Source organism: Gigantopelta aegis, chromosome 8 (genome assembly GCF_016097555.1).
Source record: "Gigantopelta aegis isolate Gae_Host chromosome 8, Gae_host_genome, whole genome shotgun sequence".
Taxonomy (NCBI): Eukaryota; Metazoa; Mollusca; class Gastropoda; order Neomphalida; family Peltospiridae; genus Gigantopelta; species Gigantopelta aegis.
The window spans coordinates 46,282,728-46,308,124 of record NC_054706.1 but is presented as its reverse complement, the minus strand read 5'-3'; the positions used below and the strand labels follow the sequence as shown (position 1 = coordinate 46,308,124).

General features: G+C 38.4%; 2 protein-coding genes across 5 annotated transcripts in view; one reads left to right on the top strand and one right to left on the bottom strand.

The window, feature by feature from the left end:
- Positions 1-25,397, bottom strand: part of LOC121379136 (Ig-like and fibronectin type-III domain-containing protein 1) — a 114,727-nt gene that overhangs the window by 70,679 nt on the left and 18,651 nt on the right. For all 4 annotated transcript variants that reach the window (XR_005958807.1, XR_005958806.1, XM_041507622.1 and 1 more), the window contains exons 2-9: positions 17,209-17,297; positions 15,795-15,895; positions 12,894-12,990; positions 10,824-10,946; positions 9,711-9,761; positions 5,664-5,795; positions 2,858-3,010; positions 1,012-1,169 (exon numbers count right to left, since the gene is read on the bottom strand). Coding sequence is in view for 2 of the 4 variants with exons in the window: in XM_041507622.1 (XP_041363556.1) it covers positions 1,012-1,169; positions 2,858-3,010; positions 5,664-5,795; positions 9,711-9,761; positions 10,824-10,946; positions 12,894-12,990; positions 15,795-15,895; positions 17,209-17,287 (894 nt within the window). In the remaining 2 variants the exon portion in view is untranslated. The remainder of the gene's footprint in view (positions 1-1,011; positions 1,170-2,857; positions 3,011-5,663; positions 5,796-9,710; positions 9,762-10,823; positions 10,947-12,893; positions 12,991-15,794; positions 15,896-17,208; positions 17,298-25,397) is intronic.
- LOC121379689 lies at positions 20,445-21,041 on the top strand. Its single transcript, XM_041508340.1, has one exon. The coding sequence runs from the start codon at positions 20,445-20,447 to the stop codon at positions 21,039-21,041; it is 597 nt and encodes a 198-aa protein (XP_041364274.1).

Here is a 25,397-nt window from a genome sequence, read left to right as displayed (position 1 = left end):
GGAACGAGAAATAGCCCGATGGGGATCAATCCTAGACTGACAACGTATCAGGTGTGCACTTTACCACTGGGCTATGTCCCACCCCATTCATTAAAGAAATATAATTAGTACACTTTGGCCAATTGCCTAATTTATCCTGGGAGGTAGCAAGAAACAGCTCTGAACAGCAAAAGTAATGCAAGATATAAATTCTTCCAAGGAAGCCCGAATGAATTTTGTACATGTACATACAAGCACTAGCAAACGCGCAGGCAAAATTAAACAGTGATCTGAGCCAGCCAAATGGATGTAGATATGAACATGATAAACAAGATTTCAGATTAACTTTTTGGAGGATTAGTAATAAATTATAGTCATCAAATTCAAACTTTTATCTGCATTTGTTGATTTAGCAAATGACCGAAATGTTAGCTAATACAAACCGACATACTGAATATACAGACACTAATATAATAAATGTATTTAATACGCAAGATCATTTTGCAGAATGGGATCTTTCATATGGACTTTCCCAGACAGGACAACATACCATAGCTTTTGATATACCATCCATGGGGATGGGAATCACCCAATTGGAACACAAAGCAAATTCAACCCATGCCCCTCAGGTTAGTACTCCACCAATGGAGCTAAATCCTGCCTAGAGACCAAACATGACAACACATACCACAACCTTAGATATGCCACTCATGTAAAACTGGTTAGGATGAGAACAATGTTGCAGATGTTTTTGTCATTTGTGTTAAATTCTATAATACTGAGAAAGTGCCTTTAAAAATGAATAACAAGAATTTGGCGAAATTAAATGTCTCACGTACAGTAAAATTTTTCATGCATAGGTGCAACTATAAACCAAGTTTAATTGATCTAGGACATATAATTTGTGAGAAACTGAATCTACTCGAAGCTTTACCACAAAAGCTGCTGCTGCTGCTGCCATTAAAAGAGTAAAATTTGTATCATACATTTTCATCAAGGTGAAACAAAAGGTATTTGTTCTCGTATACATACATGGCTGTAGGGCCCGTTTTGGTCACTGGTCTGTCGGTATGAAACTCTGTAGCCAGTTAGAAGTTTGGCATTTTCACTTGGTGGAAGCCAACTAACGAGAAGTCTGTAACCAGGAAGATTAAGAGCCGAAACCTTCACTGGAACACTTGGCAGCAAAACTACACAAAGATAAGAACGAAAAAAGAAATCAATATTTTAAAAAAGATTATTACAGACATTCAGAGTTCGACAAATCCACTAGCCAAATGCCAGGAGCTAGTGCTTTTTAACAGGGTTAGTGACAAATGCAAAACCAGTAGCCCAGTGGGCTAGTGGGTTTAAAAAATAACATTTTTTTTTTTTTAAATCCAGCTAGCTTGCGATATTTTTTTCTCTCCACTGACACCTGTTTGATAAATCCTGACATTGGTCATTGTATAATATCAACAAATCAGTAAGTATATATTAGTACTCAACTTGGACTAGCTTTCTACAAAATGCAGTAACAAGAAGTCTCTACATCGTCAGTTACAACAATACACATGATACAGACTTTGTTTTGTTTTCACTTTCAAATTGTATGTACAGGAAATAAGCTCAATAAAACAAGTGTTTTGATTGGCTGTACAAGACACATGGTAGTAAAATGTTGCACAAGTAAACATTAGGTGTGAATTGTAAGTTGGGTAATTAATTAACAGGCTAGTATAACTGGAGTACAACCCCAGTCATGCTTAGAATTACTGTGTCTTATTTAGTTCAGTCTTTACGATAGGGATGTTGGCAATCAGGGAAGAGAATATATTTTCATGATAACATCAGAGCCGGCTTGACCTGTTTAATGTGTGCAGCACTTTGGATAATGTTTCACACATGTACAGGATAATACTTTTTTGTCATCACTTAACAAGTTAGATCTTGTTTATATATTTGTTGATATCTGTCTAACAAGGGATATATTGCCCTGTAGGCCTGGTGACAATTAACTACCGAATACACTGAACACAAGGTCATGCATTATTGTGTTACACATCCTCGCATTGTACATTTCATTCTTTTGTTTGTAGGTGGTTAGAGAGATGAGTTTGTTACATTATCAAACCTGGATGGAGGGGGGGGGGGGGGGGTGAGTGAAAACGGGACAATGATTTAGAATCAAACTTTAAAAAAATAGGATGAAAAGAAAAAAACGTTTTTTTTTAAACTTCAATTGCTTCTACAGGTCGAGATAAATTTTCATCTACATTTTAATAATAATTTGAAAAACCTTTTAAAATTATGATAAAAATGAGACACATGAACATCGAAAAATAAAAATGAAGGTCAGCTCCTTTTTCTAAGTACTATAGGGTTTGGGTTCCTGGAAACATATGTTGCTTTCCAGCCTAATAAAAGTCTGTTGTACTTGACACGAAATGTGGGCTAGTGCTTTATTTTGGTGCGCTAGTGGAATTTACAAACCCACTAGCCCTGTGGTTTGTGAATTTTCCAAATAATTGTCATACCCTGATTTTAGGACCTTATTTAAACCATTCTGATATGGGACTGTTCTCAATTATATTCAAGTTTGAAGGCATACAAATCGTATGCTAGTGGGGATTGGTTAAAGCCAATGTTAAAATAAAAAAGTGAAGGGGCTAGCTTTGAGATTATGATTTGGAAGCTAGTGAAAATGTTGACAGTTGTGAACAGCCCTTTAAAGTATTATCATGATATTAAGTCTCTTTTATCAAATTTAAATCTTAAATTATTATTTAATGTTACACATCAATGAAAATAATAGTTAATGGTTTCTCAATTGCTTGAGTACTCATATTAATAATAAATATTATTGTTCTCAACTGTTTCACACTAAGGATTTCATTACCTTGACCTTCTTCAAAACAGGAAATGATGTCATTAACACGACGCAGACAACCCAAATGCACTAGACTCAAGGTGGGTGGGTTGTTTGCACAGAAGTCTAGACATTCTTCTGGTAGTAAACGTCTACGACAGCAGCCGATGTGATTTCGGGCATCTAACAAGATAAGAAATAAAACTGTGAACTCCACTGGTGATTTCAAGAATTAACAAGATAAGAAATAAAACTGTGAACTCCATTAGTGATTTCAAGAATTAACAAAATAAGAAATAAAACTGTGAACTCCAATAGTGATTTCAAGAATTAACAAGATAAGAAATAAAACTGTGAACTCCAATAGTGATTTCAAGAATGTAACAAGATAAGAAATAAAACTGTAAACTCCACTGGTGATCTGGGGAATCTAACAAGATAAGAAATAAAACTGTGAACTCCAATAGTGATTTCAAGAATTAACAAGATAAGAAATAAAACTGTGAACTCCAGTGGTGATTTGGGAAATCTAACAAGATAAGAAATAAAACTGTGAACTCCACTGGTGATCTGGGAATCTAACAAGATAAGAAATAAAACTGTGAACTCCACTGGTGATCTGGGAATCTAACAAGATAAGAAATAAAACTGTGAACTCCACTGGTGATCTGGGAATCTAACAAGATAAGAAATAAAACTGTGAACTCCACTGGTGATCTGGTGATTTGGGAAATCTAACAAGATAAGAAATAAAACTGTGAACTCCACTGGTGATCTGGGAATCTAACAAGATAAGAAATAAAACTGTGAACTCCACTGGTGATCTGGGGAATCTAACAAGATAAGAAATAAAACTGTGAACTCCACTGGTGATCTGGGGAATCTAACAAGATAAGAAATAAAACTGTGAACTCCACTGGTGATCTGGGGAATCTAACAAGATAAGAAATAAAACTGTGAACTCCACTGGTGATCTGGGAATCTAACAAGATAAGAAATAAAACTGTGAACTCCACTGGTGATCTGGGAATCTAACAAGATAAGAAATAAAACTGTGAACTCCACTGGTGATCTGGGAATCTAACAAGATAAGAAATAAAACTGTGAACTCCACTGGTGATCTGGGGAATCTAACAAGATAAGAAATAAAACTGTGAACTCCACTGGTGATCTGGGGAATCTAACAAGATAAGAAATAAAACTGTGAACTCCACTGGTGATCTGGGGAATCTAACAAGATAAGAAATAAAACTGTGAACTCCACTGGTGATCTGGGGAATCTAACAAGATAAGAAATAAAACTGTGAACTCCACTGGTGATCTGGGGAATCTAACAAGATAAGAAATAAAACTGTGAACTCCACTGGTGATCTGGGGAATCTAACAAGAAAAGAACATAATCTGTACATGCCAAATGTGGATCTAGGATAGACAGTCCGTAACAATAATATTGTGTAGCTCAGTGGCATTGTAAAACAAGACTCACTGTATACAAAGGCACAATGTATTACCAGGCCCCTTGTATCTAAATACTAGTACACACCTACAATCTGTTTGCGATTTGTGGAATCTACTAATATATGAAATAAATCTATAAACTTTATTCGGGATTTCGGGAATCTAACAATATTAGAAATTAACTGTAATTCCTATGTGCATAATCAGCAGTGTTTTAAATTTCATGATGAATTAGTAAATTTTAAAATTTTTAAGAAAATTTAAAAAAATAAATAATTGCAACCATGAAACACACCCATCCACACCCAACACATTGTGCTTGCCGATTTCTCAAATCTTACATCATAACACACAAATTCCCTGTGTTACCCTTAGAATAAAAAACTGATAATAAAAGTGTAATGTCATGTGTTATTCCTGGAATTTTATAATATATAAGAATTTAAATTGTCAATTACATGTATGCTTACATGAAATAACAACATCAAGATAGAGTTTGTTTTGTTTAACGACACCATGAGAGCACATTGATTTATTAATCATTGGCTATTGGATGTCAAACATATGTGTCATAGAGAGGAAACCCGCTACATTTTTTCAATAGTAGCACGGGATCTTTTATATGCATCAATCCACAGACAGGATAGCACATACCACAGTCTTTGATATTCCAGTCGTGGTGCACTGGCTGGAACGAGAAATAGTCCAATGGGCCCACCGACATGGATTGATCCTAGATTGACTGCGAGCGCTTTACCACTGGGCTATGTCCACAACATTAAGAAAATACAGGGCTAAGTACTGACACTCGCTAAATTTGCCAATTACAAATTTTAAAACCTGACAAATTTTATTTTAATTTAGCAAAGTAATTTTAATTAATAATTGAGATTTTGTTAAAAAATAATTGGAGCAAATAACTTACTGGCAAATATTTTTAAATCTGAATTATGTTATGAACAAACAATGATTTGATTTGAACTATTTTGACGTGTTCATATACCACAAAGGTTTCAAACACGCCTGTCTCAGGCTTAACCTCTAACATCGCCAGTGACTAAGTCCGGAACAATGATACCTTGTTCTTTATATTGTAAACATTTTGCACTCTTTACTAGTCAGTGTTATTATGGTAGCACATACTATTACTGTAGCACATAATATTATTACTGTAACACATAATATTACTGTAGCACATAATATTACTATAACACATATTACTCTAGCACATATTACGCTAACACATATTACTGTAGCACATAATATTACTCTAACATATAATATTACTCTAACACATAATATTACTCTAACACATAATATTACTGTAGCACATAATATTACTTCCCATGCAGTAACCTCTATATGTTTCCTACAATACCTGAGAAACACTTGAGTAGTTTGTTGAGATCGGAGGCACACACTTCTGTTTCGTTGAATACACTGCGATCCACACTGGACGGGTGGCAGGCTGGCATGCACTGCTCCGAAACACTTTCTTGGCGACAACAGGCTGAAAACAAGATGATTAATGATTAGTGGTAAAACCCTGGACAGAAAGTAACATTTAAAACAAACATCTCTACAGAGCTCAACTGTAGGGACATTGTAATTCTTCTTCTTCTCGTTTGGTTTCATATGCTCACTAAACACTGAGATGTGCTGTAGGTAATCATCTTTTGAAGACAGCTGGCATTATTTATATTTCAAAGTTGTATTTTATTATTCTTAAGACTCAGCACATTAGCTTACTTGATAAAGCCTTTGCACTCTTTTATAATTACTGTACATGGAAAATAAATTGTTTTGTTTAATGACACCACTAGAACACATTGATTTACTAATCACTGGTTACTGGATGTTAAATATTTGGTAATTCTGATATAGGCCTACAATCTTCGAGAAAACCTGTTGCCTTTTTCCATTAGCAGCAAGGGATCTTTTATATGTACTTTCCCAACAGACAGGAAATCACATACCAATGCCTTTGATATATTAGCCGGTTGGGGCACTGGATGGGACAGGAAAATGAGAATGAGGAAATGGTCAACCAAGGGGGATTGATCCTACGACCAAGGGACCTCAGACAAAGACTCTACTGGCTGAGCTAGATCACACTCTACTGTACATGGAATACAGCTAAAAGTCTGTTTTGTTTAATGACACCACTAGATCACACTCTACTGTACATGGAATACAGCTAAAAGTCTGTTTTGTTTAATGACACCACTAGATCACACTCTACTGTACATGGAATATAGCTAAAAGTCTGTTTTGTTTAATGACACCACTAGATCACTCCTACTGTACATGGAATACAGCTAAAAGTCAGTTTTGTTTAATGACACCACTAGATCACACTCTACTGTACATGGAATATAGCTAAAAGTCTGTTTTGTTTAATGACACCACTAGATCACACTCCTACTGTACATGGAATACAGCTAAAAGTCTGTTTTGTTTAAAGACACCACTAGATCACACTCTACTGTACATGGAATATAGCTAAAAGTCTGTTTTGTTTAAAGACACCACTAGATCACACTCCTACTGTACATGGAATACAGCTAAAAGTCTGTTTTGTTTAACAACACCACTAGATCACACCTCCTACTGTACATGGAATACAGTTAAAAGTATGTTTTGTTTAATGACACCACTAGATCACTCCTACTGTACATAGAATACAGTTAAAAGTCTCTTTTGTTTAACAACACCACTAGATCACACTCCTACTGTACATGGAATACAGCTAAAAGTCTGTTTTGTTTAACAACACCACTAGATCACACCTCCTACTGTACATGGAATACAGTTAAAAGTATGTTTTGTTTAACAACACCACAAGATCACACTCCTACTGTACATGGAATACAGCTAAAAGTCTGTTTTGTTTAACAACACCACTAGATCACACTCCTACTGTACATGGAATACAGCTAAAAGTCTGTTTTGTTTAACAACACCACTAGATCACACTCCTACTGTACATGGAATACAGCTAAAAGTCTGTTTTGTTTAACAACACCACTAGATCACACTCCTACTGTACATGGAATATAGCTAAAAGTCTGTTTTGTTTAATGACACCACTAGAGCACATTGATTTATTGATCATAGGCTACTGGAAAGAAAGAAATGTTTTATTTAACGACGCACTCAACACATTTTATTTACGGTTATATGGCATCAGATGTATGGTTAAGGACCACACAGATATTGAGAGAGGAAACCCGCTGTCGCCACTTCATGGACTACTCTTTTCGATTAGCAGCATGGGATCTTTTATATGCACCATCCCACAGATAGGGTAGTACATACCACGGCCTTTCATATACCAGTCATGCTACACTGGCTGGAATGAGAAATAGCCCAATGGGCCCACCGATGGGGATCGATCCCAGACCGACCGCGCATCAAGCGAGCGCTTTACCCCTGGGCTACATTCCGCCCCTTGGCAGAATACAAGTTAAATCATCTATCTAAGTGGTTGGGGCAATGGGCCCACCGATGGGGATTGATCCCAGACCGACCACGCATCGAGCGAGCACTTTACCCATGGGCTACATTCCGCCTCTTGGTAGAATACAAGTTAAATCATCTATCTAAGTGGTTGGGGCAGGATGTAGCTCAGTGGTATAGAGTTTGTACACAGTGCAATGGGTTTACAGGGTTAATTGACTTCAATGAATTTATTTCTTTTAGCCTGTTCCAGTCAGTGCCACATAACTGGTATATCAAAGGTCATGGTATGTACTTTTTGTCTGTATAATAGTGCATTTAGAAGATCTCTTGCTGCTAACGGACAAATGTTGCCGGCTTCCTCTGAAGACTATGACAGTAATTGCCAAACGTTTGACATCCAATAGCCGATGATTGATGAATGAATGTGCTCTAGTGTTGTCAATAAACAAAACTAAGTTTAACTTTAGGTAGTCTGGAGAGAGAGAGAGAGAGAGAGAGAGAGAGAGAGAGAGAGAGAGAGAGAGAGAGAGAGAGAGAGAGAGAGAGAGAGAGACAGAGAGACAGAGAGAGAGAGAGAGAGAGAGAGAGAGAGAGAGAGAGAGAGAGAGAGAGAGAGAGAGAGACAGAGAGAGAGAGAGACAGAGAGAGAGACAGAGAGAGAACCCTTTTAACAGGTTTCAGGCATGTCTATCCCAAGCCTGGCCTCTGAATAGCCAGTGATCTGGTCTGGGACAGAATAATAATGGACAATTTAGAATTATTATACCAAACATGGGATTGGGACTTTAATAGCATTTAAAATATTTTAGAAAGTGCAAAAAAACCACAACTATAATTAAATATTATTAAATATAAATTTAGTCGCTACTAATTTAAGTCGGTCAGTTCAAAAAATAAATATAATTATATTTAACCAAAAAGGAATTTTAGCCCATAGGAGGTAAGGTGGGAGGTTGGGCTCAAGCTTCACAGGTTTCTGATCAGAACAGAGATTAATGGTTTGTTGGAGGAAGCACTGAAATATAAACCTACCAGCCGTAATACTGTTGACATGTTATGATTGATATATGATTCAAACTTAATTTTAACGTTTTTAGTGTCCAATATCTGCATCCACTGATACCGTTGTAAGAGGCTGGTAATTATTTTTTTCACAAGAATAATTTAATCAAATTCAAAAGTTGTATCTAGGTATATTACAGTGTAGAGAACATGTATATAACATAATGACATAAATACAACATTTAAGCTAATATCTTTCAACTAACATACATGTATAACCATAGTGCATTAGGAGCAGTATAAAATCTCATAATGAGATTTATCAAATAAATAAAGGATTATAATTTGAATAAAACAATATTGAACCTGACCTTTCACCAAGTGCTTTCTACCCCAACTCCCAATACTTATGGACTGGTCCAACTATATCTCAACAGCAAATCAAATGCAAACAGCCGTACATGGTATCGATGTGTAAAAGGAAAGGTACTTGGTGAGAGACTAGGTTAATGAATTAAAAGAAAACCATAAAGCTGAGGAAACGTTTTTGGGCTAACGATAAAGAGCCTTAAAGGTGCACAAAGCCAACAAACCCAAACCCAATCTAAAATGTAACCCGACCTCACCTCCCCTGACAAGAAAGAAAACACATTCTGAAGGATGGTACAGTGATTGCCAACCTAAATATGTATTACATAGTAACACACCTGGGATGGCAGTGATTGCCAACCTAAATATGTATTACATAGTAACACACCTGGGATGGCAGTGATTGCCAACCTAAATATGTATTACATAGTAACACACCTGGGATGGTAGTGATTGCCAACCTAAATATGTATTACATAATAACACACCTGTGATGGTACAATGATTTCCAACCTAAATATATATTACATAATAACACACCTGTGATGGTACAATGATTGCCAACCTAAATATATACTATATTTTACCATACCTGTAAAATTTGCAGCTGATATATTCACATTTGTCGGTATTTTAGGAGCCCCTGAAAGAGAAGCAGAGTCTATAAAACAAAACACATCTACTGTATCAAAAGATAAACATATTGCATTTTGGGTCATGCTTTTTAATTTCTTACCCAGCCTCAGTGGCATTGTGGTTAAGCCATCGGACATAAGGATGGTAGGTACACAGTTCGCAGCCCGGTACTGGCTCCCAACCAGAGCGAGTTTTAATGACTCAATGGGTAGGTGTAAGACCACTACACCCTCTTCTCTCTCACTAACCACAAACAATCAATTAACAACTAACCCACTTTCCTGGACAGACAGCCCAGATAGCTGATGTGTGTGCCCAAGACAGAGTGCTTGAACCTTAATTGTATATAAGCATGAAAATAAGTTGAAATAACATGATAATAATGATAATAATGGGGAGGGACAACTACTGGTAGAGAATCTTCCGCTTGGTCTGATGGCCTGAATATGCATGGTAGTGCTAATGCTCAGTTAAAATCATTATCTTCTTGGAGATGGGATTTAGATTGTTGAGCACTCGCCTGGGGTGCTCTGGTCATACAACTGAAACCCCTCAGTGTACCCATTCTCTGACTGGGCTTTTCCCCAATCCCAACCAGTGCCTCATGACTGGTATATCAAAGGTCATGGTATATGCTGTTCTGTCTGTGGTATTGTGCAATTAAAAACATTTCTTACTACCAATAAAAAAAAAATGTTGTGGGTTTCCTCTTAGACTACATATAATGTCCAACATCCAGCAACTGATAAAAAAATTCAATGTGCTCTTGTGAAGGAGGGAAATGTTTTATTTAACGACGCACTCAACACATTTTATTTACAGTTATATGGCATCAGACATATGGTTAAGGACCACACAGGTATTGAGAGTGGAAACCCACTGTCACCACTTCATAGGCTACTCTTTTTTCGATTAGCAGCAAGGGATCTTTTATATGCACCATCCCAGACAGGATATCACATACCATGGCCTTTGATGTACCAGTCGTGGAGCTCTGGCTGGATTGAGAAATAGCCCAATGGTTCCAACAAGAAAACAACAACAACTGCTGTTTAGTTGTAGTATTTACCTATGACAGTGAGCTGGTGTGTAACTGCATCCTGGGTACCATGGATAACACAGCGGTAGTAGCCGTGGTCGGTAGTCTTCAGATCACGAATCTGCAAGTTCACTGCCATGTAGCCAGAACTATCTGAAAATAGTTGTTAAAATGTTAATGTCATTCAACTGTATGACCATGAAACTGGTTATTTTTACTCCATGTTTTAGGATTGTATCGGGGACAAATCAAAATACAGTGATACCTGTCTAAACCAGATCATGTCGGGGAGCAAATATTTATCTGGTTCAGACAGGATCTGGTGTTTAGAAGGTCATGTGTTAGAATTGTTAAAAATTGGTACAATGAAACTTGGCCGGTTTTGACAGGATTCTGATTTATTCAGGGTCCAGTTTAGACAGGTTCCATTATATAAAGTAACCAAAAGTCAGTTCATGTGATATTTATCTAGGTAACCAATTGTTTTATAAGATGAATTATATTTGCATAACCAGTGAATTACAGTATTAGTAACGTCAAACATGTATTGACCTACTTTTTAAATAACATTATTTCCAAATCATTAAGGAACTGTGTGTTTGATACTTGGTACCGGAAGTATGAAAATATCTTCACAAATGCAGTATAATTGGAACATATGGACAAGGTTTTGGTGATCCTGAAGTCAACAACTTTTATTTTCACGGCATGTAATGGTTCACCACATAATCCTTTAGAAGCTCACATGAATTAAAAAGTCAAAATCGAGAATGACACGCACGTGTACGGGGCAACTGCGTGATGCATGTGCAAACTATGGAATGTGTTTTGGTGTGTTGATAAACAGACCTGAACGTTCTTTACTAGGATATCTGTGGTCAAAACGTATGTTCGGTCTAATAGTTGATATTAACATTAATATTTCAGATTCCCCTACTTTTTTTGAAGAGTATAGTTTACAATACAGTGTGTATATATGTTACGGTTAGGGTTACAATACAGTGTGTATATATGTTATGGTTAGGGTTACAATACAGTGTGTATATATGTTAAGGTAAGTTTTCAGTTCTTATCCATGTACATGCAGGCTCCAAGCACAGAGCAAGAGAACAACCCAGTATGGAAGTGTGATCTAACCATTAACCACTAACATTAAATTAAATATTCTGTCCTTGACATTCAGGCAAAAGAACTGAAGTGTGTGCTCACGATAGATAACTAGAACATTAATTGAATAAAAAATATGGAAACATAAATGAATCATCCTGATATGGACAGGTGACGCTTATGGTAAAATGTAATTCTATTCACTTTCGCTCTGAGGAGATTAATTTTTCGATACCCTCAGCATGTGTATTTACATGTATAATGTATCAGTATGGCAATATCTTAAATGGCTCCCCATAATCTAAGTTAAGGGAACAATTAATCACTCCCCTCAATTTAAAAAAAATTTTTTATCCCCTTGCCCCCTTTCCTTTCCCTCCTTTGAATTCTATCTCATTTCTTCCTGATCTGGCAACTCCTCTTATCTTTCAACTTCTTTTGCTGTCCACCTTTACATCCCAGTCCTTGTCTCTCCAACCACAACATGTGCTTGTCTCTTGTGGCTATCTGTGCCACACACCTGCCATTCCCCATCAGCTCTTAGCTTGGTCTGACCAGTTTGGAGTGTATTCAGTGGTTACTTCTGGCATTGTTAAGAGGCACTTGTAACCACCTACTATGCACCCCTACTACCGGCGGTCGTTAGTGCTATGGGTCAGACCAGCTTTATTAGTGCCAGAGGATGAGGATGCCAGGTGGATGCAGGGAAATACACAGAGACTGCATCCGTGGAGGAAGTTGAGACAGGTAGGCAATGGTGTGTACAGCTCAGAAGACAGAGTCGGAGGAAACTGACAGAAAGGGTCAAAACAGATTGAAATCGTGCACTACCCTCAATTTGTTTCATGTCAAGGTCTGTATTTCTCTGTAAGATTGTATAAAATGTAACTCTCTGTAAAATTGTGTGAGATACAATTTTGTGTAAAATGTAATTGAGTGTAAAAGTATGACAGCACTAATAAAAGTGTCTTTTGAGCAAACGTAACATCAAACCTTGTGGAAATATGAGACTGTATTTGCTGGCATCGTTGATGAGCACACTGCGACCTGATGATATCTGTGTTTTGTGATCTAGGAACCACCAGTCAAGCTGGAAATATCACAGGAATATAAAGTGAAATATTAAATATCTCCTTACAATAAAAATAGTTTATACTCATAAAATAAAAAATTAAAATGCTGATATAACACACTTCAATTAGAAGTTATGATTCAAATCATTAAACATTTGGGACTTAATTTTCAAAGCCTCTTTATGTCTTACAAACATGTAACTACCGGAATGAACATAAAATTTACAATGCTTAAATACCCGTGTTTTAAGTAAACCTGTGTTTCAGTAAACCTGTGTTTTAGTAAACCTGTGTTTTCAGTAAACCTGTGTTTCAGTAAACCTGTGTTTCAGTAAACCTGTGTTTTAAGTAAACCTGTGTTTCAGTAAACCTGTGTTTTCAGTAAACCTGTGTTTCAGTAAAACAGGCTTCATAAATTCAGCCTATAGTATTTGTAACACATAGTATAAAACATGAAAAGAAGTGTAGTGTTACGTCAGTGTTCAATGGCATCCATAGACTTGAGGTTGACTTTTTGAGAAGAGAGGTAAATTTAAAAAAAAGAAAAAGAAAAAGAAATGTTTTAACAATACACGCATTCAAGACATTTTATTTATGGCTATATGGTGTATAACATATGATAAAGGACCTCACATATAATGAGACAAGAAACCTGATGCAACCACTCCTTGGCCACTCGTTTGAATAGCAACAGGAGATCTTTTATATGCACCATGCAACATACAGTATAATACATACCCTGGCCTTTGTAACACCAGACATGGAGTATAGGATGGCATGAGAAATACTATAGTAGTGTCGGAAATAGAATAAACCTGATTTTCGTTGAGTATGTCTTTGATATTAAAGTGACAGGTAAATATTTTGTAGATATCTATTTAATGATACTCTACCTAATTTAGCATTTACTAGTTTGGGCTCTCATTGATGTACAAGGTGGTGTTTACTCTTGAAATTAAAAGAAAGATATCAGTAAACAGGTGATTTGTGCACTTTATTGGAACAGACTATAACACATTTTAATTTTAATTTCAAGAGTAAACACCACCTTGTACATCAATGAGAGCCCAAACAAGTAAATGCTAAATTAGGTAAAGTATCATTAAATAGATATTTAAAACATATTTACTTGTCAGTTTAATATATAAGAAACAATCCACAAAAATCAGTTTTATTCTATTTCCTACACTACTCTAGTATCCCAATGGGCCCACCGATGAGGAACAGTACACCAATTTATCATTAATCATTGGCTAATGGATGTCAAACATTTTGTAATTCTCACATCTTAGAGGTAAAAAGTAAAATTTTCAGTGAGAAACCAAGTATCTTTTATATGCATTTTCCATCAGACAGGACAGCATATACCAGAGCCTCTGATATACCAGATGTGGGGCATTGGTTGGGATGGGGAAGACACCTAATCAGAGAAATGGTCTACCATGCATGTGGGTTCTACCCTTCAACCAAAGCACTTTAAGTGAACTCTCCACCTACTGAGCAAGAATACACCCCATCAGGACAGAAGCACCTATCAGCCTTGCAGCTGAATGCCTAACAACACATGTCACTGAGACCGGTCATAAGAAATTAGCTATCATCATCTGGCATTGCTCCACGAAAATCAATGTAATTATTCTTGAGTGAAGACTGAAAACTTTACTGCAGAAAGTAGGCTGGGGTCACATTGCCCTCATTGGTGGATCGGACACCATATAACCGTAAATAAAATGTGTTGAGAGCGTTGTTAAATAAAACATTTCCTTCCTTCATTGGTGGATGAAATGCATCATTGCTGGAATGTTTGGACATGCTTGACAGAGGTCCCAGTCTTACAGTGTGACAGCAATTTATATCCAGTCCTAGCTTTGTAAACCCACTTCGGTACTGTAGTGGTTAAACCACTGGACTTAAGCCTAGTAAGTAAATTTAACATGAAATGAAACTGGACCAAAAGACACAACAGATCTTAGCTGTGAAACAAATGCAACAAAAAATAAAGTTTGTTTTGTTTAACGACACCAATAGAGCACATTGATTAATTAATCATCTGCTACTGGATGTCAAATATTTGGTAACCATTAGAAGAAAACTGCTATTATTTTTTTTATGCAGTGTGGGATCTTTTATATGCATCATCCCACACACAGGACAGCACATACCATGGCCATTGATATACCAGTCATCGTGGAGCACTGGCTGGAATGAGAAACAGCCCAATCAGGACGGAGATCGATCCCAAGCCGACCGAGCATCAAGCGAGCAAATGCAACATGATGTTACAGAATGTCATTGTTTTAAACATACACATTTGCATGTTCTCACATAATTATTTATATGAGTAATGTATTTGTACAATATATAGATTAATATTAATGCTCATTTGTTTAAATTATTAAATTTTAACTTGATTTTCATTCAACTATGCTCTCCTGGGCACATTCTTCAATTAGCTGAGGCATGATGATGATTTTTGATGATGTTGATGATGTGGTGGTAGTGGTGATGATGATGATGACAATGTTCATGATGTGGTGGTAGTGATGATGATGACGATGTTCATGGTGTGGTGGTAGTGGTGATGATGATGATGATGATGTTCATGATGTGGTGGTAGTGGTAATGATGATGACGATGATGATGATGATGATGTTCATGATGTGGTGGTAGTGGTGGTGATGATGATGATGATGATGATGATGGCCACATTAATGATATAATTTTTTTAAAAGAAGAAATGAAACACTTTTAAAATACATTTTTAAATCATAACACAACTGCAACTGATGTACTTTTCTAAGAGTAGACTTGTATGGTTTACCTGGCTGTTGGCCTCGCTAGCCTGACAGGACAGCACAGCTGTTGAACCAGGGTTTCCTACCACCACATCCGGCTTTGTGGTGATGCCAGTCTTCACGTTCGCTGAAAGATGATACACATGTCACTGTATTGTTTTTAAAAACATTTTAAATTATATCGGAGAATATACCTCAAGGCATCTATGATTCAAAAACCTGAATGGCAAGCCTGCCCACACCTACCCTCAGTAGATCACAGCCTTTTGCTACAGGTACTGATTATTATATTTTGGCCATCCCACCTCCACCCCTTTCCTCATAAACAAAATGCTCTCTGCTAGGGTTCAATGCTACATTTGTCACTGTAAATCATTACTACACACACCTCTCTAGTTACTGTATTAATTTATGAACAGATTTTATTGAATTATCAAATAATGGCATATTAATGAAGGAAACAGCCTTCTGGGTTTTTTTAAAATAGTTTTTACTAAAGTGCATCATAAGCAAGAATTCTTCTAAATTAAATATCTGATTTAGTGGTTATTCAGCCACATACGGTATATGAAAAAAAAATCCTCAAATATGAGGACTGCTTTTAATTCATTAATTTTAATGAAATGGAATATATTGTACATAGAGATTAATACACGAGTGTCCATTGAAAACAATTTATCATACAATGACTTGTTGCCAATAACTGAAAAGCATGAGTTGTAAACAGTGTCATGGCAGGTGCATACTTTTTATGAATATATATCACATTACCACCAATTCACTATTGTAATAATAGTTTATTGTTTACTGAAAGCCCATTTATAAACTGCAAAGATTTTAGGGAAGGAAAGAAATAACGACGCACTCAACACATTTTATTTATGGTTAGGACCACACAGATATTGAAAGAGGAAACCCGCTTTTGCCACTTCATAGGCTACTAGCTCCTTTCGATTAGCAGCAAGGGATCTTTTATATGCACCATCCCACAGGTAGGATAGTACATACCACGGCCTTTGTTACACCAGTTGTGAAGCACTGGCTGGAACGAGAAATAGGCCAATGGGCCCACCGATGGGAATCGATCCTAGATTGATCGCGCATCAGGCGAGCGCTGTACCACTGAGCTACATTCTGCCACCAGATTTTAGGAAAAACAAGCTAAAAACATTAATGAAATGTAATGTTTTTATGTAATTATTTAAGTAATTTTTATGAAATATGAGCAATAGAGTACTAGTCTGAAAATGTTACTGAATTTAACAGATGAGGCTGGTACAAAATATGGTACACATCTACATAGTAAATTCAAGTTTTCTTAGAAACAAAACAGTCTTGGAAAAATTTCTTTGATTATAACAAATAGGTTTTATCACAAATAAATTATTTCTAGAAAAGGATCTCCTACTTTAATAGTGAATATAAAGAAACTTGACTCACCCAAAAGAGAAAACAAGATGGCTGCCAACAGAAGAAACTCCGATTGTACAGTTTTTCTTCTTGTGTTATAAACAGCCATTACTGTTAGTCTGAAAAATAAATAGTTTTGGTTTAATTATTAAGAAATAATAAAAATCCAACAACTGTATGCAAAATCTTGGATAAATTTGATATTGCCTTAAAATAAAAGCTCCTTAAAATCTGTAATGCATGAAAACTACCACACTCAATATTGTGTACATCATACCTTGACATTAGGGGTGGGGACATTTCCTTTTTTACCAGTCTGTTGCCAAGATTCTAGCGAAAACACTAATAATATAATTAAGTCATATACATCTACATATATACATGTATATAATTACCAAATTTCTGCTTTTATACAATTTACTCTATTCTGATTGGACATCGAAGATAAACTGAAAGTTATCCTTCAATAAACCAGAAAATTACATAATTACGCCAGCTGGGACATCATTAAATAAAACATGTTGTGGAAAGAACGTTAGAAGCCGATTTGTATATTTTAACTAAATGTTGTGAATCCAAGCGTGTAAGACATAAACAGGCTTTGTAAATTCAGCCCTTAATGTCTAGACAAAGGGTAACAATGACCTAAAACACAACTATAAGTAAAAGTTACTGAATAAACAAATAATCTATCAACTTCAAATGTACCTGGATTTTCTGTTGTACAGGTACACTAGTGCAAAATGTGTCATAAGTTTGACACTTAACAATAAACATGGCTATTAAATTACCACCATTATAAACATTACACACACATTGTCAGCAATAAATACAGTTGTTACAACCTTGGAAAAAAGATTTGTTACTTAAAACCAAAGCTTATAATTATATTTAGCCAATGCAAAGGATTTTACACTTTCCAAGTAATACAAGTATTATTTCCTTAATGTTGTAGCCATTCAGTTACCAATAGTTTCCTAAGCATGTACATGTGTATGCTAAAGGTTTAGAGTTCTAGTTTGTTTTGACACCACTAGAGCAAACTGATTTATCAATCAGTGGCTACTGGATATCAAACATTTGATAATTCTGACATATATTCTCAGAGGAAAAATGCACTATATAAGGCCGTTAGATCAATCGGATTAATATTAGTGTGGGTGTTGATACCTAACTGATTTCACTCTTATGAATTCGGTGAGTTATACTTGTCAACCTAACGCATGTATAAATAGATGCGAGTCACTCATATATTTTGTGTTGTCTTATTTCATTTATAATGGCGGAACAACCCAAAAAACGGCAACGTATCGAACTTTCGTTAGAAACTAAAGTTAAATTAATACAACAATTTGATTCAAATCCACAGTCAAAACAGAAAGATTTAGCACAAACATTTAAAATTGGAAAACAGACAGTATCGGACATCATAAAGCGCAAACAACACTACCTGCAATTGTACGATGCTAACATCGAATAACAAATGGAAAGTTTAAAAATCTAAATGGATTGTTGCACCAATGGTTTAATCAGGCAAGATCTAAAACTCTACCAATTTCCGGCCCAATTTTAAAAGAAAAGGCTCTTCAATTCGCGATTCCCAGTCTGGAGCTCCACGCGGTAAGATGTGTTTGTTTCGCTTGTGCACACTGCACGTGCTTTCGTGTGCTCGACTTGGGGGTCCTTCATTTCGTTGTTTTTGTCAGCGAAATGAAGTTTTCTACTGGGATGTATGTGGCCATTGGAACTGATTGAACGCTGGAACGCTTCTCGTTTTGATAGTCTGCACCACCAGGTTGGATTCTTTTTCAGCGAGATTCCTCGCTTCCACGTCATTTCTCCGTCTGACTATGTTGACTTGTTTATTCGTGACTCGTATGACGGCCATTCTGCAGAACGCCACGGTTGTTCGCGTTTAGTCTGTACATGTCCGAGCCTGTCCTAGCAGCACTGGAAGATTGACCGCCCCACTCTAAGAAGAAATAGGAAGCGGGGTCGGCCCCTACTACTCTTTTTCTAGACTTTACATTGCTTTATAGTGATACCATCCGCACCACTATACCAACCCATGACGACTGGACTATATCCTAGTCTGATATTCTACTCATTCAGACGGATCCGGCTTCTCAAGATCTGTATTTCAGCACAGCACTACACCTTCAACGTCTATCGACTGTCAATCTAGGGGTTTTCTTGACGGGATGCAACCCATCTCGTCCCTTTAAGCTGTGCACCCAAACGGCCGTAACGAGGCCACTCGCGTGGACATATCGATCGGACTTTAAACATTTAGATCTGCGTTCAAAATTTTATGTCGAAATTACTTCTTTTTTGTAATATTATTAAATAGTCCGATCCTCTCTTCTTTCTCTTATTTAATTTTGGACTGTCCTTCTAAAATGCTCCAAATTATATAAATATTCGGCCGAGCAGTCAATTCTTTTTTATTTTTGGCTTGTAACCTTTTTTTTCTTTTTTCTTTAATCTATTAACTTTTTTACTAATTGCTATTTTCAAAATTCTGCCCATTTTCACCGCCCCCACCCCCCCTCCCCCTCCCCTCCATCCTGAGTCAAGCCACCGATCTTATCGGAGGTCGGACTAGGGATGGGCGTGTTCGAAACCCTAGTGGTATATGGGCACGTTAAACTAGTTATCATCATCATCTTCAGTTCGCCGAGCAGCTTCGCATCAAGCAATTCAAAGTTAATGGGGAAAGTGCAGGTGTCAATCACGACGTTGATGATTACAAAACACGCCTACCAACGATAACTGGAGATTTCGACTCCAAGGATATCTTCAACTGTGACAAGACCGGACTGTTCTTTCGAGCATTACCTGAAAAAACACTCGCTTACAAAACCCAGGTGGCGAAAGGTGGTAAAGTTTCAAAAAAAAGATTAACTGTTTTATTGTGCTGTAGTTCAACTGGAGAAAAGTTAAAACCTTTGGTGATTGGCAAAGCACAGAATCCTCGTTGCTTCAAGAACATAAACAAGGACACACTACCTGTCACTTGGACAGCCAACCGCAAAGCTTGGATGACATCTGAACTGTTCCGTGACTGGCTACAACAACTTAACAGACAGATGCAACGACAACGATGAAATATACTGTTATTTATTGACAATGCACCATCCCATGGTCAAGATCTAAGTGTGAGCAACGTAACGGTGAAATGTCTTCCTGCTAACACCACTTCAGTGCTGCAGCCATTAGACCAGTGTATTATTAAGGCATTCAAGGCACGATACCGAAAATATTTGATGCGATCTCTCATTTCACGGGTGGAAGACAGTGCAAATGTAACCGAGCTCTGCAAGGCAATCACAGTTTTGGATGCAGTAAACTGGATTAACATTGCATGGAGGGAAACACAACAAACAACAATCGCCAAGTGTTTTATGATGTGTGGATTTCCCGTCTCCTCTGAGCAGGAACCCAATGATGAAAATGATGACAACATTCCTCTCGCTACATTAATAGCCACCATATCAAATGAGGTTCGAGTGGCTGAGTTTGTTGATTTTGATCATGATATTCCAACAGAGGATCCGGATAAGAGTGATTGGGAAGATGATCTAGTGATGGCACACACATCTACTGACAAGAGTGAGGAGAAACCAGCAGACGACAGTTCAGATGATGACGACAACACACAGTTGGACACAATGTCTGAACTTAATTATGCCGAAGTGCTCAAAATGTTAAAACAGCTCAAAAACTTTGCGGTAACTACAGAAAATAGACTTTTACAACCAGTGTTAAACTTAGAAGTCATGACAGAAGAGTTCGCCCTCGAAAGAAACATCAGGAAAAAACAAACAACAGCGACAGACTATTTCTCAGCTGACACCCGATAAACTTCATTCATTCAATTAATCACAGTGACACTTTCTATTTAAATAAATAAAACGTTTGTTTATTTGATATAGTTAATTCAGTCAATGTGACACTTGTTAAAACAACGAACGCCGTGTGCTATTTGATGTGTATTAAATCAATAAAAATTTTGTTTATTCATTTTGCTTTTCATGTCTTAATAATTATAAGAAGCCCAAACTGGATTTTGTATTCAAATAATTTCGTACGTACGAATAAATAATGTTTTAGTAAATAAAATGAAATTTAACCTAGTACAAATATTAGAACAACCAGAAACACGTTTAATTAGAAAATTTGTTTCTAATTTTCATTATTATTCATACTTACCTAGTGCTAGCACAACAAATATGCTATTCAACCTGAGTCATACCTACACACTGCAGACTTCTCTCCCTTGCCGGATATGCGCAATGCTATCCTTGCACGGGCTACCTGTAACTTCATTCTCGGTTCAAAGTCCACCCACCGAGGGAAAGCCTCATAGGGGTGGGTGGGAGGTATAGTTTGTTGTGCTAGCACTAGGTAAGTATGAATAATAATGAAAATTAGAAACAAATTTTCTAATAGTCTTATTCAACTTACTGTGCTAGCACAACAAATATGCTATAACGGACGTGCAATGACACTGTTAGAGCACGTGAATTCAACATTAATGGGAGGAGGTAAGAAAATAGAGGACTTACCCGTACCCAAAAAGCTCCTTTGAAGTAATGACATGGAGATAGGACGAACCACGACATACGGTAACAAGGAGTCAAAAAACTTTTGGGAATAAAAAGGGACTTCCCAAAAGAAAAACTCATCCCCATGAAAAGGAGGAAAAACATCTCCCCAGGGAGAGGAAACGGTAGGACAACACTACAAAAAAACCCCATCCCTCAGAAAAGAGTGGAGTGTTAAACATGTCCGAAGTGTGAAACGATGGCAGTCGGACGGAAAAGAGGTCGACCCCTTTCCGTTGCCCTGCGCACAGACACGACGTGTTGAGCCGCAATGACTGTCCTGGATCCTACGCGTACCGTCAGGACCAACCGCCATATCCCGGAAATAGAAACGGTCAAAAGTGTGCCGTCCTTTCCAAAACCCCTGCATTCATGACCTTTATAATACTTAAAGAGTCATGAAAATTCAGGGAAGCAGAAATGGCTCGGATCTTCATGTGGTTTTAACAGAGAAATTCCGTAACACATGATCACCCGCCATCTCATATGCTAGCTTGATGGTAGCTGCTATCCATCGAGACAAAGCATTTTTTTGTGACATCACCCGGCCTAATGGTATAAGAAATAAACAATCTCTTTTTACCCTGCCGCCGGTTTTTTCGTACGCTGCAAATAATACTTCATGCTCTCTCACCGGGCAAAAGTCTATCCGAGTTATCAGATGACAGTGTACGAGAAACTGTGAATGACAGTAGGTGGAAACTCTTCCCCTGGAGACTGGTTTTTAGCAACAAAGATAGGGTCGGTACGTAAGTGACAGACCCGTCCGAATTGTAATCAACCAAGTCATGCAAAAAAGCATGTATCTCACTGATCCGACGACAAGCTGCCAGTTGAAACCAGAAACAGAGTCTTCCACGTCAAGGCACGAAGACTAGCAAACCTCAACGGCTCATAAGGCGCACCCTTAAGAGCATGCAACACCAGAAAGACATTCCATTTCGGAATAATGGAAGGTCGTTCAAACCGTGGATTGTAATGATTTAAGTAAATCATGCAACAAGTTGGTAGAAAAGTCACGACATCCACACTGTTTTAAGAGTAGTGAAAATCGCAGCTCTGTGACTTTTCACTGTCATGACTTTAAGTTTCCTTTCTTGGACCAACGCCAGAAAGTACTCCGCTAAATCGTTGACAGTAGGCGATAAGGGATCGAAATCCCGTGCGTTCGCCCAAGAACCCACATACGCCAGTGACACTGATAAACCGACTCGGTAGATTTGCGCTTTGCTGAAGAGACGAGATGCGCAATTCTTGTCGAAAAAACCTCTGCGTCGCAAGGAAGCCCTGATAACCTCCACGCGTGAAACCGGAAGACCTCCGGCTTCGGATGCCACACCGTCTGACTCAGTCGCTGGCTGAGTAGATCGGACACACTGGTAATCGGAACGGGACTGCCACTAACAGTGACAGGAGCTGTGGAAACCAGGCTTGCGCCACCCACAGAGGAGCTATCAACGTCACGTGACAAGGTTCCTGGACCACTTTGGTCAACACCTTGCCGAGTAAGACAGGAGGAGGGAAGGCATTAAAAATCCAGTCCCGTCCAATCATACTTAACGCGTCGTACTCCAACGCCAATGTGTCCGGTACGGTGGGGGACACGAAACACCGCAATTGGTTGTTCAACCATGTGGCAAACATGTCCACCTGTGGACTGCCCCACACACCCGAAGAACCGCTGCGACCACCCCTTTGTTTCAACATCCACTCCGTCTGAACAGGGGTATGTCGACTGAGGGCATCTGCTAAACATTCACCGATGAAGGAATGTGTTTCGCCCACAGAGTGGTCCCTAGTTGGTCGCAGAATTCCAACATCGCAAAATTAAAAGTCTCCGTTTTTTAGATATGCCACTACCGACGTAATCTCAACAGAATTCGACGGTGTCGGAACCACCGAAATGAAACAAATCCAAACAGTTGATATGAAGCTTCCTCTCGAGAGCATGTGTTTTGATCCAACGATGCGCCCCGTACCCGTGCAGCGACGCATCCGTGAACAGGATCAGATCCAGGGGGTGCAACGGAACGATAGGGACAATCGGATGAGTGAACCATGGGCCCAGAGGCACTATATTTGTGACCGTGACAAAATTATCGTTTGAATGAACCGCACGATCGAGGTGGCCCCCACCCCACGTGATCACGCGCCGACGTTTGGAAATTGTGGATACGCACGCTGATCGAAGACCACTCCGAGATATGTGAAAATCTGAGCCGGCGTTAACTCCGATTTCACCCAATTGTGAGGATTGTCCAAAACCCACCCACATTGGTCTGACATCTCCTGTTGCTAACGAAATGATATTGAACCCCTAACAAATGAACATGATCATTTCAAGACCACCTAACTCGTGCGATGGATGAACTCTGTCGAAACGAAATTAAAAACATTAAAAATTAAACCGAGCGCCGACTGATAAAAGTCAAATTCAACTTCGGGCAATAGACACAAACGGCATTCCTCGGGTGGGAACGTAAGAGCATTGAAAACCAGAAACTCGGCTAGCGGAAGACGGGTTGTTACCTGGTTGCCCTCCTAGTGTCAGGGACCCTAGGGACTGAATTACATCCTCTCTAGGACATGGCCCGAAAGTAATTTTTGAAAATGTATTTAAATATATTTTATTCATTAAAAATTTTTCCCTTTCCCCGTATGCAGTGCCTCAACACCCACTCCCAGTGATTGTAAGGGTAAACCCGACCTCAACGGGTTAGGCTGGGCCTCAAACGTATGGCGATACCTGTCGGACCTGGTCCCCCAATTTTGAAACAATGATCCCAAGTGAGAGAGAGAAAAGATTCAGCCAAACCCGAATCCGTTCCAATGTCGCTTCCTTACTGAATGAACTGCTGGTCCGAGAGACGCAGTTTCTGCAACCCGTCGGTCCCCGTCTGCGAAAAGCAAAGACACTGAGTCTGCGAAGGTAAAAAGAAACACGTTTCCTTAAAACCTAAACGGTCGTTCCTGCGCCAAGTGCGGAACGGTTTTACCCCCACACATACTGTGAGGAAATGTCCGTTGCTACCGAATCACCGGACCTTGGGTACACATATGCAAACGGAGGACCCAACGGGATAACCCAACGGTAAACATCGGTCGGGAATGCCATCAGAGACGGATCCCGGTGATGGAAGCAAACTGGCAGAACTCTCCTCGGGCCTTGAGAATGCTGAGGTGCCGAAGCGAACTGTCACATCGAATCAAAGTCGGGCCACCTGGCTCTGCGGACGAAGCAGTGGATTGGACGGAAGCTCGTTTTTCACCGGTGCCATTGACTCCACCTGCCCCCCCTTTGTTTGTAAAAATAACCATGGATGGCGACGCCCCCGCGAAAGATGGAATGGCACTAAGGGTTCACAATACTAGTGAATATGTAACTGTCTGGGCTAGGACATCGAAGTGTCACAGACTTATGGGACCTACCCCACTAAGTCCGACTTCACTACTAATGACAATATTTTGCTGGTACCCAAAAGTCTGCGAACCGAACCGACCCCACTGGTCAGGAGACCACGTGGCGCAGATCTCACACTGACGGTCTTGAGAACAAGAACATCTGTCAAAATTCAACACAGAACCACTGTCAGATGGGTTTGGGTGGATTGA

What these genes read in the sequence shown, in the direction of transcription:
- LOC121379689 (XM_041508340.1), top strand. Translation starts at nt 20,445, where the DNA reads ATGCGATCTCTCATTTCACGGGTGGAAGACAGTGCAAATGTAACCGAG.